Source organism: Microcaecilia unicolor, chromosome 2, assembly GCF_901765095.1.
Source record: "Microcaecilia unicolor chromosome 2, aMicUni1.1, whole genome shotgun sequence".
Classification (NCBI taxonomy): Eukaryota; Metazoa; Chordata; class Amphibia; order Gymnophiona; family Siphonopidae; genus Microcaecilia; species Microcaecilia unicolor.
The window spans coordinates 380,653,013-380,672,627 of record NC_044032.1 but is presented as its reverse complement, the minus strand read 5'-3'; the positions used below and the strand labels follow the sequence as shown (position 1 = coordinate 380,672,627).

General features: G+C 41.5%; 1 protein-coding gene across 1 annotated transcript in view; it reads left to right on the top strand.

The window, feature by feature from the left end:
• The window catches only part of LOC115462482 (transmembrane protease serine 11C-like), a 99,100-nt gene extending 79,724 nt beyond the window's left edge, over nucleotides 1–19,376 (top strand). The window contains exons 9-11 of the mRNA XM_030192477.1: nucleotides 4,798–5,057; nucleotides 11,701–11,843; nucleotides 18,745–19,376. Coding sequence (XP_030048337.1) covers nucleotides 4,798–5,057; nucleotides 11,701–11,843; nucleotides 18,745–18,906 — 565 coding nt within the window. The 3' untranslated portion in view covers nucleotides 18,907–19,376. The remainder of the gene's footprint in view (nucleotides 1–4,797; nucleotides 5,058–11,700; nucleotides 11,844–18,744) is intronic.
• Nucleotides 19,377–19,615: the final 239 nt, after the last annotated feature.

The window sequence follows — 19,615 nt, the reverse complement described above, 5'->3', positions numbered from 1 at the left end:
GAGTGAAGAAATATTTTCTCCAGTTTGCTTTAAATTTATTACTTTGTAGCTTCATTGCATGCCCCCTTGTCCTAGTATTTTTGAAAAGAGTAAACAAGCAATTCACTTATACCCGTTCTACTCCATTCAGTATTTTATAGACCTCTATAATATTTGCCGTCAGTCGTGTCTTCTCCAAACTAAAGAGCCCTAGCTGTTTTAGCTTTTCTTCAGAGGGAAGTCATCCCATCCCCTTTATCATTTTCGTCGCCCTTCTCTGTACCTTTCTAATTCTGCTATATGTTTTTTGAGATGCAGTGACCAGAATTGCACACAGTATTCAAGGTGCAATCACACCATGGAGTGATACAAAGACATTATAGCATTCTACATAGTAACATTGTAGATGATGGCAGATAAAGACCTGAACAGTCCATCTAGTCTGCCCAACAAGATAAACTCAGTATATGGTATGATGTGATACTACATATGTATACTTGATCTTGATTTGTCCTTGCCATTTTCAGGTCACAGATCGTAGAAGTCTGCATGGCACTGGCCTTGTTCTGCAGTTACTAAAGCTGACTCTGTCCAACCATGATCAGGGCACAGACCATAGAAGTCTTCCCAGCACTGGCTTTGCTTCCCAATTACTGGTGTTGCCATCTAATTAGCGCTAAGCTTGTTTGGTTCCACGCCTACTATGTAGGATTCCTTTGTGTTTATCCCTGCATTTTTGAATTCTATTACCATTTTCATCTCCACCACCTCCTGCGGGAGAGCATTCCAGGTATCTACTATCCTCTCCATGAAAAAGTACTTCCTGATATTATTCCTGAGTCTGCCCCCTTTCAACCTCAATTCATGTCCTCTAGTTGTACCACCTTCCTGTCTCTAGAAAAGATTAATTTGTAAACTAATACCTTTCAAATATTTGAACGTCTGTATCATATCACTCCTGTCTCTCTTTTCCTCCGGGGTATACATGTTCAGGTCCTCAAGTCTCTCCTCATATGTCTTGCGATGCAAACTCTATACCATTTTTGTCGCTTTTTTTTTCTGAACTGTTTTGTCTTTTTATGTCCTTAGCAAGATATGGCCTCCAAAACTGAACACAGTGCTCCAAGTGGAGCCTCACCAATGACTTGAACAAGGGCATCAACACCTCCTTTCTGCTACTGATTGTACCATCCTTCTGGCTGTGGCCACTCCCTTGTCACATTGTTTCGTCACCTTGAGATCCTCAGACACCATCACCCCAAGGTCCCACTCTCGAACTGTACTTATCAAACTCCCTTCTCCTATCTGGTACATTTCCTTTGGATTTCTGCACCCCAAGTATATCACTCTGCACTTCTTGGTGTTACATTTTAATTAGCTAGTAGATGTGATGGGTTTTTTAATTAAATATCGGTTTCCCTTATATGATGACTCCTTAATTTAACAGAAACCAGAATGCAGGTATATATTTAAAAAAACTACAATAATGTAAACCTAAATGTACACTGATAAAACAGCATTACATAATAAATCAATATGCTATATTATATAGTGAATTGTGCTCAGTTTTTTTTGGTGCTTCACATCGACCCGTAGGCTGCAAATGTATAAAGACACAATCACAGCATCATTGCACACCCTACCTCCACTCTTATATCAAAAGTTAGCAAAAAAAAGACAATAATCAGAAAAACAGCTACTTTAGCTGTATAGTTGTAGCAAAAAAAACCTTCTTGTAGTCTCTGAAAGGAGAAAATCCTATGAGTGGGGTGGCGTGACTACTGGTGTCCTATGCAGATAGCAATATAACCCCGGGGCAACATAATGCTTATATATTGCAAAACACTCTGAGATACATCAGACGAACAATTTTCCTTATCTTTATCTTTGGTTCCCTACATGGACCATGTTTCGCCGAGATATTGGCGTCTTCAGGGGAATGGATCTACAAGAAATATATTAAAAGGTAGAATAAAATTGCAGAGTCCAAAAAAATGAGCATGAGATAAAAGCTGACAGTCTCATGTATTCAAATATACTTCAATATTATTAAATTACTCTAAATATATCACAATATATGATTTTTTCACTTACAGATCAGCAACTGCAGGAAGGAGCAACTCCCATCAGGGTTAGAAACTGCAAAAGAACGCCTACGCATGCGTACTTTATATAAGCATCCACAGCTGATTCTCAAAGCGCAGAAAGATTTTCATACTAGAGATTGCCACTCTATTTCCCTGTTCAAGCCACCAGGGGCCACTGTGTCCCACCGATAGATAAATTCTTGTTCTTTTCTCAGTAAAATTTGTAGAACATCACCACCTTGAGGTAAAGAGATTTGGGCAAGTACAACGAATCTCATATCTTCAATCACATGATGTTCCTATGTCCAGTGATCCACTAAAGGTGCTTTGTTTTTGTGGTTCCTCAAATTACTAAGATGTTCCCCGATTCGTTGTTTGATACGTCTGTTGGTATGACCGATATACCATTTACTGCAGGGACAGATTATACCATATACAACCTGAGATGAATTGCAGTCAGTTAGACTATTAAGGTAATAAGGTTTTTTAGTTTTAGGATTCAAAACCATCTCAGTATGCCAGGTATGCCGGCAGTAGGCACATCTGCCACAGCTCTTATGCCCCTTTTCCGTAGTTGTGGTGGAATTCCAAGAAAAAGAATTAACCGATGACAACATTTCACCCAAATTATGGTCTCTGGGTTAGGCGAAGGTGGGACGTTCATGAAACCCATGTATCGCGAGCATGGGACAGTGTTTGTTCACAATATCTCTGATGGCTTTCGTTTGACAGGAAAAAGGCAATATACATGTCAATTTGGCATTTCTATCAGAAATCCTGGAAGAAGGATTGAGCAACCAATGTCGATTAGCATTAGTGGCTCTTTTGTAAGCCTTTTTAATAACTTTATTAGGGTACGCTCGTGATTTCAATCTGTGACATAAGTCCGTTGCTGATGTTTTGAAATCATCTTCAGAAGCAGATCATTTTTTGAGGCGTAAAAATTGGCCAACAGGAATACCATTTTTAGTTGCTACAGGTTGGAATCTGTAAGTTTGCGGTGTATTTTTGTTTTGAATTGTCCATCCTGTAATTCAATATTAATGTCCAAATAGCTAAGGGAATGACCCCCAACCACAGGTTCAAACTTAATGTACCTATCTACCGAATTTACATATTGAAAAAAATCCTGAAGTTTTACATTATCACCTTTCCATATGAGAATAACGTCATCGATAAAGCGTTTCCATAAAATGATGTCAGAGCAAAACTTTCATCCTGTAGCAACTAAAAATGGAATTCCTGTTGGCCAATTTTTATGCCTCAAAAAATTATCTGCTTCTGAAGATGATTTCAAAACATCAGCAATGGACTTAAGTCACAGATTGAAATCACGAGCGTACCCTAATAAAGTTATTAAAAATATTTTGGGGATCAGGTATTTGTCCACTTGTGTTAGGTACCCAATGAATCTCTATTTTGCATGGGTTCGGGCAGAGTTTGTTGATATTTGTCCATTCCTGAATTGTGGTTAGGCAGGCAGTTTACTCAAAGCCATAGGTAGATCTGGTTCAGTGGGTATGAGTAGTTGCACATCATCAGCATAGATATAGAATTTTGTGTCCAATGACCAAAGCAGCTCAGCCAGAGGCTTGAGATAGATATTAAATAAAATGGGAGACAGTATGGATCCCTGTGGCACTCCACAGTTCAGTGCCCAAGGTGATGATGTGCTGTTGCTGAAAAGAACTGATTGTTGTCTATCTGACAGATAGGATTTGAACCATGTAAATACCTTGCCACAGATACCTGTTTCTGCCAGTCTTGTAAGCATGATATTATGATCCACAGTGTCAAAGGCTGCTGAGAAATCCAGCAATATTAGTATCGAGGCAGATCCTCCATCACAGTTTCTGTGCAGATCATCAAGAAGTGACACAAGAATTGTCTCTGTTCTGTACCCAGGTCTGAAGCCACATTGACATGGGTCTAGCCAATTATTTTCAATTAGCCTGTCGTTGAGTTGATTGCAGATATCCCCTCTAACTGCCTAAGCTGTAACTGGTTAAGTGTGGACAGTCAGGGGGCAGAGTTGGCACTTATGCAGTTAACCATATAAGATATCCGGACCAATCAGACCATGTAAAACACAGGTCCTACCTTCATCCGGTTTCATCTATCTGGTTAAGGGCTGAATATTGGCCTTAACCAGATAAATCCTGGCCATTTAAACATACCCAAATATTCAGTGCTGGTGCCTGGACACTATCTGGTATTGAATATTGGGACATAAAGCTGGCAGCGGCTAAAAAATGCTCACTGCTGCCAACTGAATTTTTTATTCCTTAGACTTCTCAATCTCTGTGTAAATGTATAAGACACTAAATGTATAAGACACATCAATAACAAGAAACAGTTCTTTTGTATGAAAGGAAGGCTTCATTTGCTTGATCATGAGTCATCCTGTTCAGAAGGAATGGATCCTCAGAAGCTTAGCGGAGATTGGGTGGCAGAGCCGGTGTTGGGAGGCGGGGCTAGTGATTGGGAGGCAGGGCTAGTGCTGGGCAGACTTCTACGGTCTGTGCCCTGAAAATGGCAGATACAAATGAAGGTCAAGTATACACAAAAAGTAGCACATATGAGTTTATCTTGTTGGGCAGACTGGATGGACCGTGCAGGTCTTTCTCTGCCGTCATCTACTATGTTACTCACGTTACTATTTGACTGATGACAATGCTTTCATGCTGAGGTAGAAATAGGCAGTGTCTCATTTTCTATTTTTTTTTTTTAGGAATAAAAATGTGTTTGCCTGGACTGTTAACTTAGGAACCATTTATTTAAATCGAAACAATCCACGAAAACTTCAGAAGATCATAATACATGAAAATTACAACAGAATAACACATGCAAATGACATTACACTCCTGCTGCTGTCCGAGCCAGTCACTTTCAGCCCTTACATGCAACCCATATGCCTCCCAGAGCCTGAGAACATTTTTCAGGATGAGTCCAGCTGCTTTGTCACAGGATGGGGGGCACTTCAAGCAAAAGGTAGGTTTACAAAAAAACAAAAACAAAAACATAAAGGCGGCAATTTCACAAACCTGTTAAATGTACAGTTTATAAGTGAAAATGACTTGTTTAAAAATTGACCAACCCCTGTATAGGGGACACTTCTACATAGGGTGCCTATGGTTAGGTGGCTGGAGGGTGAGAACCTGTTCTATAGAGGAATGGGTGGAGCAACAGGAATAAGGTCAGCACGTAGGTGCCGAACAGTTTACCCCCTCATGTTTTCTTTGATTTTCTGTCATCCTATGTTTTCCCTTTCCTATTGTATTGTTTCATGCACTGTTGTAAGCCACATTGTGCCTGCGCTTGTGGGAAAATGTGGGATATAAATGCACTAAAATAAATAAATAAATAAATTATTATGGCCTATAGCACCTGCTTTCCTTTATCAAATACTAGCCTAACTGGGTAATAGTGCACCTATCATTTAGGTGTGAGCGCTTTTGCCAGCCATAGATCTGCTATTAAGTGTTAACACCTAAGTAATGCATATATATATGTTTTTTACATCAAGTTTGATCATACTTTCCCCTAGATAATTTGCCAAACCTGGCTCATGCTTTTATTTGTTCACATTTTGATTACTGTAATGTGTTGATTGTGAATGTAGATAATAAGTTTTTAGCCGCAGGTCCAACGATTACAAAATGCAACTGCTAACATTTTGCTCTAGAAATCTAAATATGAGAGGGCCACTCTGCTTTTCAGAGAACTTCATTAGCTGCCTATTGTTGCACTCAGTTTAAAAGTTCTGTGTTTTAAGATTTTATATAGTATGACCTCTCTATACATAGCTGCTTTGATACAACTTAAAACTACTACTAGACCCATTCAATAGTCTCAGACCAATAAGCTGCCCTTACCAACAGCTACATCTATTCTTCTATCAACTTTTCATAAGAAAATGTTTAAAGTTGTGGCTCCCAAACTCTTCCCCTTGATTTAAGGCTTACATAGGATTAGATGAAGTTTTGTAAATTGCTGAAAACCTGGTTATTTCCCCCCAAATTCTATAAATGACGTTCCAAGTTGTGTGCACAAATTTGGGCACGCGCCCAATGTGTGTATGCAATTTAATTGAGTAACGAGCAAATTAGCACCAATAATTGGATGTTAATTATTGGCATTAATTGGCAACAATTTAAATTTATAGAAATATAGAAACATGGCAGCAGATAAGGACCAAATGACCCATTCAGTCTGCCCATCCTCATTATCCTAAGAAATTCCACATGCCTGCCTCACACTTTCTTAAATTCAGACACAGTCCTTGTCTCTACGACCTCCATTGGGAGGCTATTCCATGTATTTACCACCCTTTCCATGAAAGAGTATTTTCTTAGGTTACTCCTGAGCCTGTTTCCTCTTAACTTCATCCTATGCCCTCTCATTCCAGAGTTTTCCTTCATTTGAAAAAGGCTCACCTCCTGTACATTAATGCCATGGAGGTATTTAAACGTCTCTCTCCTGCCTTTCTTCCAGAGTATACATGTTGAGGTCTATAAGCCTGTCCCTATAAGCTTTGTGTCAGAGATCACTGACCAATTTTGTAGCCACCCTCTGGACTGACTCCATCCTGTTCATATCTTTTTGTAGGTATGGTCTCCAGAATTGCACACAGTACTCTACATGGGACCTCACCAGAGACTTATACAAGGGCACTATCACCTCTTTTTTCCTGTTGGTCATCCCTCTCCCTATGCACCCGAGCATCCTTCTGGCTTTGCCCATCACCTTTTCTTCCTGTTTGGTCACCTTAAGATCATCAGATACAATCACCCCCAAGTCCTGCTCTTCTTTCATACACAGAAGTACTTACCCCCTATACTGTACCGTTCCCTTGGATTTTTGTAACCCAAGTGCATGACCCTGCATTTTTGAGCATTAAATCTTAGTTGTCAATTATTGGACCATTCTTCAAAGATTTGACAGATCCCTCCACATGCTATCCACACCCTCTGGGGTATTTCCCTATTACAGAGTTTGGTATCATCCACAAAGAGACAAACCTTACCAGACAGTCCTTCCACAATATAATTCAAAACAAAGTTAAAAAGAGCCAGTCCAGGGACCAATCCCTACCGTACACCACTGATAACATCCTTTTCCTCAGAGCAAACTCTATTTATTACCCTCAGGCTCCTTCCATTTAACCAGTTTTTAACCCACTCAGTCACTTTAGTACCCATACTAGGACTCTCAGTTTATTTATCAGACATCTGTGCGGAACCGTGTCAAAGGCTTTGCTAAAATCCAAGTACACCACATCTAGCACACTCCTATGTCCAACTGTTTGGTCACTCAGTCAAAGAAGTAAATAAGATTTGTCAGGCAAGACTTGCCTCTAGTGAAACCATGCTGCCTTGGGTCCTGCAGGCCATTTGATTTGAGAAACCTCACAATCCTCTGATTTAGAAGCATTTCCATTAGTTTTCTCACTACTGAGGTCAGACTGACAGGTCTGTAAATCCAAACCTCCTCCTTCTGCTCTTGTGTAGAGGGACCACATCTGCCCTTCTCCAGTCCTCCGGGACCACTCCAGATTCTAAAGAATCATTGAAGAGGTCCAACAACGGAGCTACTAGAACGTCTCCGAGTTCCTTGAGTACCCTCAGCTGTATCCCATCAGGCCCCATTGCTTTGTCTATTTTTAGTTTAGTTAGCTCCTCATGAACACAGTCTTCTGAGAATCTGTCCTGGTCTCTACCATACATCAACCCCATTAGAATTTGTTTTCTGCGGTCTTACCCCCAGCCTTTTATCCGTGAACATAATTGTTAAGCAGTTCAGCTTTATCTTTATCAGCTTCTACTTATTCAAAGAGGATGACCCCTTTGATTTTATTTCAAATATGTGTTTCAACCACCCTAATATCCTTCTATTAGGAGATATTAACCTGCATTTAGATAACCTAGAAAACCTTAAAACAAAGGACTTTTTGAATTTCTTATCCTCCTGGAATTTCTTACACCCACATATCATCTCTCATTTGAAAGGTCAACTTCTTGATCGTTTTGTTTATAGATTTACCAACTCATTAGCCTTATCCATATCTAATACTTAATGGGAACCAACCCTATGGTCAGATCACTACAAATTAGTATTCACCTTAAACTGGCTAGAATCATTGAAAGACACTCACCCCCAAGTCCACCCTCCCTCTTTTAAGTCTAGAGGAAGGATTGAAATTGGTGACTTCTGGTTGAGCATACAAAATACTGAACTTATGTCCATGTCTAATTCATTAACGTTCATAAAAGATTGGGATAATACAGGTAATTAATTTTGTTCAGTTTTGGATTTTTGCCATTTACTTACAAGCCGCCTACATTTTCATTTGATGCATAAGATGTCTTTATTGAACCAGATGGATTGGATCTGTTTTGATTTAGATTTAATTTTTACTGGTGCCACGGAGCAAATCTCCTGGACTGGACGGTATTCATCCCAGAGTACTGATAGAACTGAAAAATAAGCTTGTGGAGCTATTGTTAGTAATATGTAATTTATCCTTAAAAATCGAGCGTGGTACCGGAAGATTAGAGGGTGGCCAATGTAATGCCGATTATTAAAAAAGGTTCCAGAGGAGTTCTGGGAAATTATAAACCGGTGAGTCTGATGTCGGTTCCGAGCAAAATGGTAGAGACTATTATTAAGAACAAAATTGCACAGCATATTCAAAAGCATGGATTAATGAGACGTGGAAGGGCATAATCGAACGGGGCGCCCAAGTTTTCCTGAGGGCATCCTCACAGGATGGCCCTTAAAGGGGCAGGGCAACTCGTATTATCAAAACAAGATGGGCGTCCATCTTTCGTTTCGATAATAGGGACGCCCAAATCATGAAATTTAGGTCAACCTTAGAGATGGTCATCCTTAGATCGTTTTTGAGATGATCGTCCCCGGTTTTCGGCGATAATGGAAACCGAGGACACCCATCTCAAAAACAACCAAATCCAAGCCATTTGGTCGTGGGAGGAGCCAGCATTCGTAGTGCACTGGTCCCCCTGACAAGCCAGGACACCAACCGGGCACGGTAGGGGACACTGCAGTGGACTTCAGAAAAAGGTCCCAGGTGCATAGCTTGGGTGCTGAGCCCCCCAACCCCCCCCAAACCCAAACACCACAACTGTACACCACTACCATAGACCTTAGGGATGAGGGGGGGTGCCTAGATGTGGGTACAGTGGGTTTCTGGTGAGTTTTGGAGGGCTCACATTTACCACCACAAGTGTAACAGGTAGGGGGGGTTGGGCCTGGGTCCACCTGCCTGAAGTACACTGCACCCACTACAACTGCTCCAGGTACCTGCATACTGCTGCGATGGACCTGAGTATGGCATTTGAGGCTGGCACAAAATATTTTTAAAGATTTCTTTGAAGGTGGGAGGGGGTTAGTGACCACTTGAGGAGTAAGGGGAGGTCATCCCCGATTCCCTCCGGTGGTCATCTGGTCAGTTCAGGCACCTTTTTGATGCCTGGTCATGAAAAGAAATGGACCAAGTAAAGTCAGCCAAGTGTTCGTCATGGACGTCATTCTTTTTTCCATTATCGGCCGAGGACGCCCATCTCCTAAGCACGCCCCAGTCCTGCTTTCGCTACACTGCTGATACGCCCCCATGAATCGTCCCCGATTTGTGTCGTAAGATGGGCGCCCTTCTCTTTCGAAAATTCACCTGAAAGTCAACATGGATTTAGTGAAGGGAAATCTTGCCTCACCAATCTACTACATTTCTTTGAAGGGGTGAACAAACATGTGGATAAAGGTGAGCCAGTTGATATTGTGTATCTGGATTTTCAGAAGGCATTTGACAAAGTACATCATGAAAGACTCCAGAGGAAATTGTAGAGTCATGGGATAGGAGGTAGTGTTCTATTGTGGATTAAAAACTGGTTAAAAGAAAACAGAGAGTAGGGTTAAATGGTCAGTATTCTCAATGGAGAAGGGTAGTTAGTGGGGTTCCCCAGGGGTCTGTGCTGGGATCGCTGCTTTTTAACATATTTATAAATGACCTACAAATGGGAGTAACTAGTGAGGTAATTAAATTTGCTGATGACACAAAGTTATTTAAAGAAGTTAAATCGCGGGAGGATTGTGAAAAATTACAAGAGGACCTTACGAGACTGGGAGAATGGGCGTCTAAATGGCAGATGACGTTTAATGTGAGCAAGTGGAAAGTGATGCATGTGGGAAAGAGGAACCCGAATTATAGCTACGTTTTGCAAGGTTCCACGTTCGGAGTCACGGACCAAGAAAGGGATCTAGGTGTCATCGTCGATGATACGTGGAAACCTTCTGCTCAGTGTGCTGCTGCAGCTAAGAAAGCAAATAGAATGTTAGGTATTATTAGGAAAGAAATGGAAAAAATGAGGATGTTATAATGCTTTTGTATCGCACCATGGTGCGACCGTACCTCGAATATTGTGTTCAATTCTGGTCACCGCATCTCAAAAAAGATATAGTGGAATTAGAAAAGGTGCAAAGAAGGGTGACGAAAATGATAAAGGGGATGGGACGACTTCCATATGAGGAAAGGCTAAAGCGGCTAGGGCTCTTCAGCTTGGAGAAAAGGTGGCTGAGGGAAGATATGATAGAGGTCTATAAAATAATGAGTGGAGTTGAGCAGGTAGATGTGAAGCGTCTGTTTACACTTTCCAAAAATGCTAGGACTAGGGGGCATGCGTTGAAGCTGCAATGTAGTAAATTTAAAACAAATTGGAGAAAATATTTCTTCGCTCAACATGTAATTAAACTCTGGACTTCGTTGCCAGAGAATGTGGTAAAGGCGGTTAGCTTAGCGGAGTTTAAAAAAGGTTTGGCCGGCTTCCTAAAGGAAAAGTCCATAGACCATTATTAAATGGACTTGGGGAAAATCCACTATTTCTGGGATAAGCAGTATAAAATGTTTAGTACTTTTTTGGGATCTTGCCAGGTATTTGTGACCTGGATTGGCCACTGTTGGAAACAGGATGCTGGGCTTGATGGACCTTTGGTCTTTCCCAGTATGGCAATACTTACGTATGTACTTATGTAACTCTTTCCCCATGCACCAGCCTGTGACATAATTTGGTTAATTTTACCAAGGAGGTGTGAATTCCTGTGAAGGCACAATTTATGGAAATAGTGGCTTATGTCTATTGTTTTTCCTGAGCATTGGTCCTTGTCTGTTTTATTGCTCAGAAGAAGAAAATCCACCGAGGTGGAAGAACTCTGAATTCCCACAAAGGTTTTTCAAGATAACAAGGACAGTAGGAAAATGACCATGATTGTAGACTCAATTTACTGATTGTAGACTCAGCACAGTACTGTGTTTCGATCATAGGTTTGCCTCAGGAGTCTACTAGGCTCTTGTTGAAGTGTAGAGATTCAAACATATACTTGGAATGTTATGACTGGTGGGTAACTTGATATGTTCTGAACTGAATTTGAAGTGAAAATTCCAATATACAATTGTGCTGGATGTACAATTATGTAAGCTCAAAATTACAATTAAAGAATACATATGTAGATAAAGTAGCACATATGAGTTTATCTTGTTGGGCAGACTAGATGGGCTGTACAGGTCTTTATCTGTCGTCATCTACTATGTTATGTTATTAAAATGTGTAATTGTTTGAAATAGGTCCACGATCTCTGGTTCTTCAGCAAGCACAAGTTAAAATCATCAATACTGATACCTGTAACAGTGAAACAGTTTATAACGGCAATATCACATCTTCCATGCTGTGTGCTGGATACCTGACAGGGGGCATAGACTCATGCCAGGTAAGTATAGTACTTCTCAAGCATAATTTTTACATCATTCACTTTGAGACAAAGTTTATGGGTACTTTTTACACATGAACTTTTCACCAGATTTCAAAGAGATGGTATCCATGTGATTTTACGCTGAAACTAACTACGGACTTTTGCACCTGCTTTTTGTGGGGGTGGATTTTGTAGGAAAATAAGATATAGACATTAAAATACAATCTACATCTGTTATTTTTTTATCCTGCTCAAAACATGCCCCCCAAAATGCCTCCCTCCACATGTGGTTGTAGGTACACCTTTTGTGGAGCATCATGCACTTGTTTAGCCATGTCGAGGGAGGGCAATTTTCAGACAGCTAACTCAGGCCCCTACTAAACTGTACTAAAATGGTGCATGTTTAGCATGAAGAAATCATTGTGAGATTCACTAACCTGAGCCATCTGAGTACTGCAGGTTTAACAAATGATGCAGTCATTTTCTTGTCACTACCCAAGCTAGGAAATTAATGCTTTCTTGGTCACAGTGACAGAGGATAGAGGGCTCCCATTCTGGGTCTGCCAGATTTTAAAGGGGTTAGTATTGTGTAAAACAAAGAAAAGCACCCCTGCCACTTGTCAAGCATTTACTTCCCAGAAGGCTGGTCCCATACAGGAAGTAAGTCCTGCCCTCTTCCTGCCATTTACACGGTAATTGATCTCAGGCTGATGATCTGGTACACCTAAATTGGTCCACTATCAATGCCCCTTCTCTGACTGGTTCTTGTAGTATGTATCTCTACTGATTGGCCTCCGATGCCTATATAAACCGTAGAACCCCAACTCACCTTGTCCTCAGATAGGTGAGTCTGAACACCTCGTCATTTGCTGCTTCTTGGTGTTTGACCTCTTCTAGTCTACCACTAAGGAACCTGCTCTGCCTGCTGATTTGAATTTGGTTCTAGATCTGGAATTCTTCCTATCCTCTGCCAGAGATTCCAAGTTACCCAGGGCTAGATGCATCAACCAAACGTTAAAAAATCTAAATCATAAAAGTGCTTAATGAATTTGAAACAATGAAGAATGTACAAAAAAAACAGCTCAGAAATGTTCGGTGCGGTATTGAAAAGTACAATGTGTCAAGCGTTCGTAATCCCCGTGGTTAATTTGCCCCTTAAGCATGCGCAGAGCAGCCACAAACGTATTAAACCTACGTAGGTTGTTTACGTCAGATTGGGGCGTGCGAGGGGGGGGATCCCGACTTGCAAGTCTTTTAGCTGTCTGATCTAGCAGAAGAGTGCAGTTGAAGATAACTCTAAAAAGAACGACCCTCGTAAATCCCCTTTTGTAACAAAAGACCTCTTTGCAGCTTGTTTACAGTACTGGGAAAATTGGCTTCAGGAGATAGCAGAGAGTGTTAATTTTCAAAGCTGTGGGAGAAGGGGAGAGACAGGATTTTTAAGCTGCAGGGAGAAGCAGTATGTTTTGTTTTGTAATGATGCAGGGGAAAGCGGAGAGCCACGTGTTTGTGTTTGTATCTCACTTTTCTTTTTAAACATGCCGGCTTGGATTTTTATGGTGCAGGGGGCAGCGGGGAGATGATAGCTCAGGCCTTAACGACAGGTCTGAGTGCACGTAAAATTTCTGACGGTAAATGATTCGTTGCAATCGTTGGTATGGTTAGTGCATTCCGAATTGTCCACATTTCAATGGTAGTTTCTCCTTTGCATTCCGTTTTCGTTAGCTGCTTGCTTCGTAGGAAAAGGCCTTTAATGCATGCAACCGTTAGGAATTTCCTTCATTAAAGGGTTGTTAGAGGGTCGTTAAGGTTTAGTGCATCTAGCCCCCAGTTCTGGTTTTGAACTTACATCCCAAAGCAGTGTGCGATTTGAAGTGCCTGATACTGCCCAACTGAAATCTGTGCTGCAAGTCCCAAAATGCACCAGGATAGGGTGGTCAGAAATCCAAGACTGTCCCAAAATCTCCAGCCTGAAACTGGGTAACTTAGCATCCCTATTCTACCAGACATTTGGTGTGTACATCAGGTGACTACTTTGAAGTATTCCATGTGCTGAACCTGAACCACAATACTGCTAAGAGTTATATATTATTTTATTATTTATTTCTCAACTTTCTGGCTACAGGTTTAGCTACTTGATATATCTATTCTCTAGACTTTATTGCTTATTGCTTAATTAATTTTTCCTGTGAATCTGTATTGTGGTGTCCTTCTCTGTATTCTATCCCAGACTCCAAAAAAGACAAAAAACAAAACAAAACCCCCAAACAAACCTTTTTCTCTCCCTTTTCTGCCTAGCTCTGATAGTAGATAGGATAGGCTTTTCAAACTGTTTCTTATCCTTCACCCTAACTCTTGCTGTAGTATTCTAACTTTGTACTATACTGTGGACTAACTCTGCCAGGTTTATTTTCCGTTGTCAGACCTAAGTAAAAAAGCAGCTTTAGTCTTACAACTGGTAATGGGATGCAAATATGCTAGGCTACAATCTATTTAGGAAGGTTAGAGCTGGTTGTAAAGGTGGAGGAGTAGCTCTGTATGTGAGAAATGATATCTCAGCGACTGAAATACCAGGAGCCTGGGGAAAGGAAGAAGCAACATGGATCACTGTGAAAAGAGTTGATGAAACTTCCGTCCACATGGGTGTTGTCTACAGAACTCCAACACAATCGGAGGAACTAGATAAAGATCTGGTTACAGATATACAAAATTTGGGAAAGAAAAGAGGAGGTGCTGTTGCTGGGAGATTTCAACCTGCTGGATGCGGATTGGAAAGGTCCATCCCCGAAATCAGAAAGAAGTAGAGAGATTGTGGATGCCTTTCAAAATGATCTGCTCAGACAAACTGGTGATGGAACCCACAAGGGAGGGAGTGACACTAAATCTTGTGCTTACAAATAGGGGAAATGTGTGTAATGTCTGAATGGGTGCCCACCTGGGCAGTAGTGATCATCAATCAGTTTGGTTTGATATAACAGCTACAGGGGAGGGCAGCCACTCTAAACTCAAAAGTCCTGGATTTCAAACATGCTGACTTTAGTAAAATTGTGGAATTCCTGAAGAATGAGCTGATGGGCTGGGAGAATATACGAGAAGTGGAAAGGCAGTGGTCCAGGCTGAAAGGAGCTATAAATATGGCTACTAACCTTTATGTAAGGAAAGTAAATAAAAGCAAGAGAAAAAGAAAACTGATATGGTTCTCCAAGCAGGTGGCTGAGAAAATAAAGGCTAAAGAGTTGACATTCATGAATACAGAAAAATTCAAGAAGAGAAACAGAGAGGAATACCGGATGAAACTGAAAGAAGCCAAGAGAAAGATATGTGTGTCGAAAGCGCAAGCGGAAGAACATCACTAAGTATTTTATAAACCTCTATCATATCCTCCCCTCAGCTGTCTCTTTTCCAAGCTGAGGAGTCCTAACTTTTTAAGCCTTTCCTCATATGAGAAGAATTCCATCTCTTTAATCATTTTGGTCGCCCTTTTCTGAACCTTTTCTAATTCTGCTATATCTTTTTTAAGATACAGTGATCAGAGTTGCACACAATACTCAAGGTGCAGTTGCACCATGGAGAGCTACAGAGGCATTATACAATATTCTTTATCTTATTTTCTGTCCTTTTTTCTCTTTCCTAATTCCTAGCACCCTCATGTTCCTGCAATAAATGCTTTCTTTCTAACCTGAAATATGGGTCTAACTGACAAGAGGAGAAGGAGTAGGTCAGCCACAGGGAGAGCTAGTATTTTCTCCCATGGTACCCTGCTGCTGGTTCTTCAGTTCCATGGTGAAATAATCTTCCATACTCCCTGTTCTTTTGTAGCTGCCTTGCTGCTGGTTCCTAGTTATATTACAGTGAGAGATCCAGGATGCAGTTGAGAGATTAGATAGCCCATGAGTCTCTCAAATGATCATAGAGACTTGCTGAGGCAAAGCAGCCAGACATAACTATCTCTGTCTTAAGTTTGTGGTATCTTTGGGGCCTTTTTTTACTAAACTGCAATGGGTGCCATCACGTACCTAATGCAACTTAAAATGGCATACTCAGTGTCCTCCAGTAACTGCCAAATCTGCGAACGCTAACAGTGCAATAAAAAATAATTGGGGGGGGGGGGGCAGAGTGGGCATACCTGTGTAAACAGTGCAGCTACATTACCACATGTTAACGGGTTACCACAAGAATACTGCTTGAGACATTACTACCTACAAACAGGTGGCAGTAAATGCTCATGCGATAAGTTTTTTAAAATGGTTGAGCACTAATGGTAACATGGTTCCACCTGCTGAAGCAGTGAGTTCGCAAAACAAGTGGCCCTTGTCAGGGTTCTGGACAGCTGGAATATATTCAAGTAATACAGTACTGGAAGAGAGCTCTTTTATGTCCTGGAGCAGTAGTGGTTTTGATGTTTGGGTACTGCAAGTGGATGCCTCTTCAGTCAAGCTAAGTAGTTGTGGGACTTATGTAAGTTGTGAACTACCAGCGGTGCTTTTTGGTTACTAATTGGGATTTGATGTGGGAATTTTTGTTTTTTTTGATGACTAAAACAGGCTATCCAGCTTATTTTCAAAAGGAGATGGGCGCCCATCTCCCGAGGGCGCCCAAATTGGTATAATCGAAAGCCGATTTTGGGCGCTTTCAACTGCACTCCGTCGCGGAGACGAACAAAGTTCATGAGGGCGTGTCAGCACAGTAGCGAAGGCGGGACAGGGGCGGGCGTGGGAGTGGTTAACAGATGGGCGGCTTCAGGCCATAATGGAAAAAAGAAGGGCACCCGTAGCGAGAATTTAGGTCGCTTTTTTTTTTAGGTCCAAGTCCAAAAAAGGTGCCCAAGCTGCCCAGATGACCACCGGAGGGAATCAGGGATGACCTCTCCTGACTCCCCCAGTGGTCACTAACTCCCTCCCACCAAAAAAAAGTATTTTAAAAACTTTTTTTTCCAGCCTTTCAGCCAGCCTCAAATGTCATGCCCAGCTCCATGACAGCAGTATGCAGGTCCCTGGAGCAGTTTTTAGTTTTTAGTGGGTGCAGTGCACTTCAGGCAAGTGGACCCAGACCCATCCCCCCTACCTGTAAGTGTACAGCGCTGCGTACATCTAGTAGCGCTATAGAAATGATAAGTAGTAGTTACACTTGTGGTGATAAATGTGAGCCCTTCAAACCCCCCCCAAACCCACTGTACCCATATGTAGGTGCCCCTCTTCACCCATAAGGGCTATGGTAATGGTGTACAGTTCTGGGTAGTGGGTTTTGGGGGGGATTTGGGGGGCTCAGCACCCAAGGTAAGGGAGCTATGCACCTGGGAGGTATTTTAATGTTTGTTTGTTTTTTTTTAAAGTGCCTCCTAGGTTGCCCGGTTGGTGTCCTGGCATGTCAGGGGGACCAGTGTACTACGAATCCTGGCCCCTCCCATGACCAAATACCTTGGAGTTGTTCGTTTTTGAGATGGCCGCCTTCGGTTTCCATTATCGCTGAAAACCGATGCCGACCATCTCAAACCCGCCCATCTCTGACATTTGGCCAGGCGCAACCGTATTATCAAAAGAAAAGATGGCCACCCATCTTTTTCGATAATACGGTTGGGACCGCCCCTTCTCGTAGCCGTTCCCAGAGATGGGCGCCCTTAGAGATGGGCGGCCCCTTTCGATTATGCCACTTTATGTGAGTTTTGGCTATTTTTGCTCCATTTTTTTTGGTGAGCAACTTTTTTGTCCATTTTTCGGAGAGTTCTTTTTGTTGCTCTATTTCTGGAGCTAGATGATTTATTGAGGACGATAATAGCTGGGAACCCCTTTGGTTAGATCAATGTTCTTGGAGCTTTGAGGCCTTATTTAAATTTTGAAATTTTTGTAGCCCCCATAGTCTGGCAGTGGTGTACCGAGGGTGGGGTGGTGGTGGCGGTCCACCCTGTGTGCACGCTGCAAGAGGGTGCAGGGAGCAGCCGTGCAGCTGTCGGCTCTGCCGGTTCCCTGCTCCTTCTGATGTTACTTCCTGTTCTGGGGCAGGGAACCGGCGGAGCCAACAGCCTCGTGACTGCTCCCAGCACCCCCAGGAGGTAACAGCAATGCTCCAGGGAGGGGGTGATACACCGGGGGAGGGGTGCGTAGCGGCGATCCGCCTCAGTTGGCGGCTGACCAAGGAACACCACTGTAGTCCAGGTTAGTTATTTGTTAACAAACTGCATGTTTCATGGTTTTTAAGGATAGTTTGAAAGATTACTACCCTTTGTGTATGTTTAACATTACTGCATGGCCATTAATATTTCTCTGTTTATTACCCTCCTCTCACCTACCAACACCCATTCTGTTAGAATATCAATGAAATGCTTTGATGTCCCCATGCATACCCCCACCCTCCAACTCTGTCAGACTGTCAAAGTAATGCTTTGATGTTTCTCTCATATATACTATCTGCTACCACATTTGCTTATTTCCGATCTGAGGAAGAAGGGCAACCTTCGAAAGCTAATCAAGAAATGTATTAAGTTATGTCCAATAAAAAAGGTATCATCTTATTTTCTTTTCCATGTTTTATTTTGTTTGATTTCTATTGATAACCTTTAAGAGTGGACTAACACGGCTACCACACCTCTCTACAAAAAATAGAAAATTGGTATTAAAAATTGCCTTAGCATGTGGGAAAGACCCACATAATGGCATACTAAGGCCACTTTTTGCTGCAGTTTAGAAAAAGGACTCCTTTTTGTTTGTTAGACAGGTGGGCAAAGATCACAAAGATTTCTACAGATGCATTTTGTCTATTTTGAGATATAGACAGAAGCAATCCAGAAAATGGTTATCATAATGGTGCCAGACAGGACACCTAGGAAAAACATAGATTTTGTTAATAATACTGCGTTAAGTAATAAAAGAAGGACATGCGAGGCACAAGCTGTTTTACATTTACATTTTCTTTCTCTTTTCAGGGAGACTCAGGGGGTCCTTTAGTTAGTGAAAATTCTAACAGAACCTGGTATCTTGCTGGAATAGTAAGTTGGGGAAAGGGATGTGGTGAACCAAACAAACCTGGTGTCTATACCCAGGTAACAGCCTTACGAAGTTGGATTACAAGTAAAACAAGTCTCTGACACTAGCATCATGAGTATCCATAAAACACAGACTGTGTACAAGCCATACCTACTGTGAAATCTCAAGAGTGATGATGTAATGCCATACTGCACATCAGTAAAAGAGGCAGCGTACCATGAGGAATGAATCCAGACTCCACATTTTTAAAAAATTATAAACTGTTCTGTTAATTACATGTATTTTCCTAGATGTTTCCTATATCATTCTCCCTATGGAGGATTTTGTGATGGCGCTGGAGCTGAGTTTTGTTTGAAAATGTTTTTTTTAATGGAGTTTCCTCCCTTTGAATGTGTCTGGTGGTTTCTTTAAATTTTATTTCCTCATGATTGTTTCTGTTGTATCTTGACATGTTTTCATCTTTACATACAAAATGAGACTGGGAAATTATTCCTATACACAAGAACCTTCCAGAACAAGACAGGAAAGTAGCTACAGAGAAGATGAGAAATATAAATCATTAAATACAGAATTTCCAAATATTTCTATTTATGTTTTCGCTCAAACACTGACTTACTACTGCCTCTGTGAGCTAAATCCAACTCCCTTCCCCCTTGCCCATCCTAATAATACTGCCATATGCAGAAATGTAGTTTTCCAGTTAAAACTACACATTATTACACATGACACAAGGATTCCCTCTCATGATGTGCTTATAGCAGGAATAGCTTTCAGGAGAGTCATATCAGTTCTTTGAAATGATTACATCTG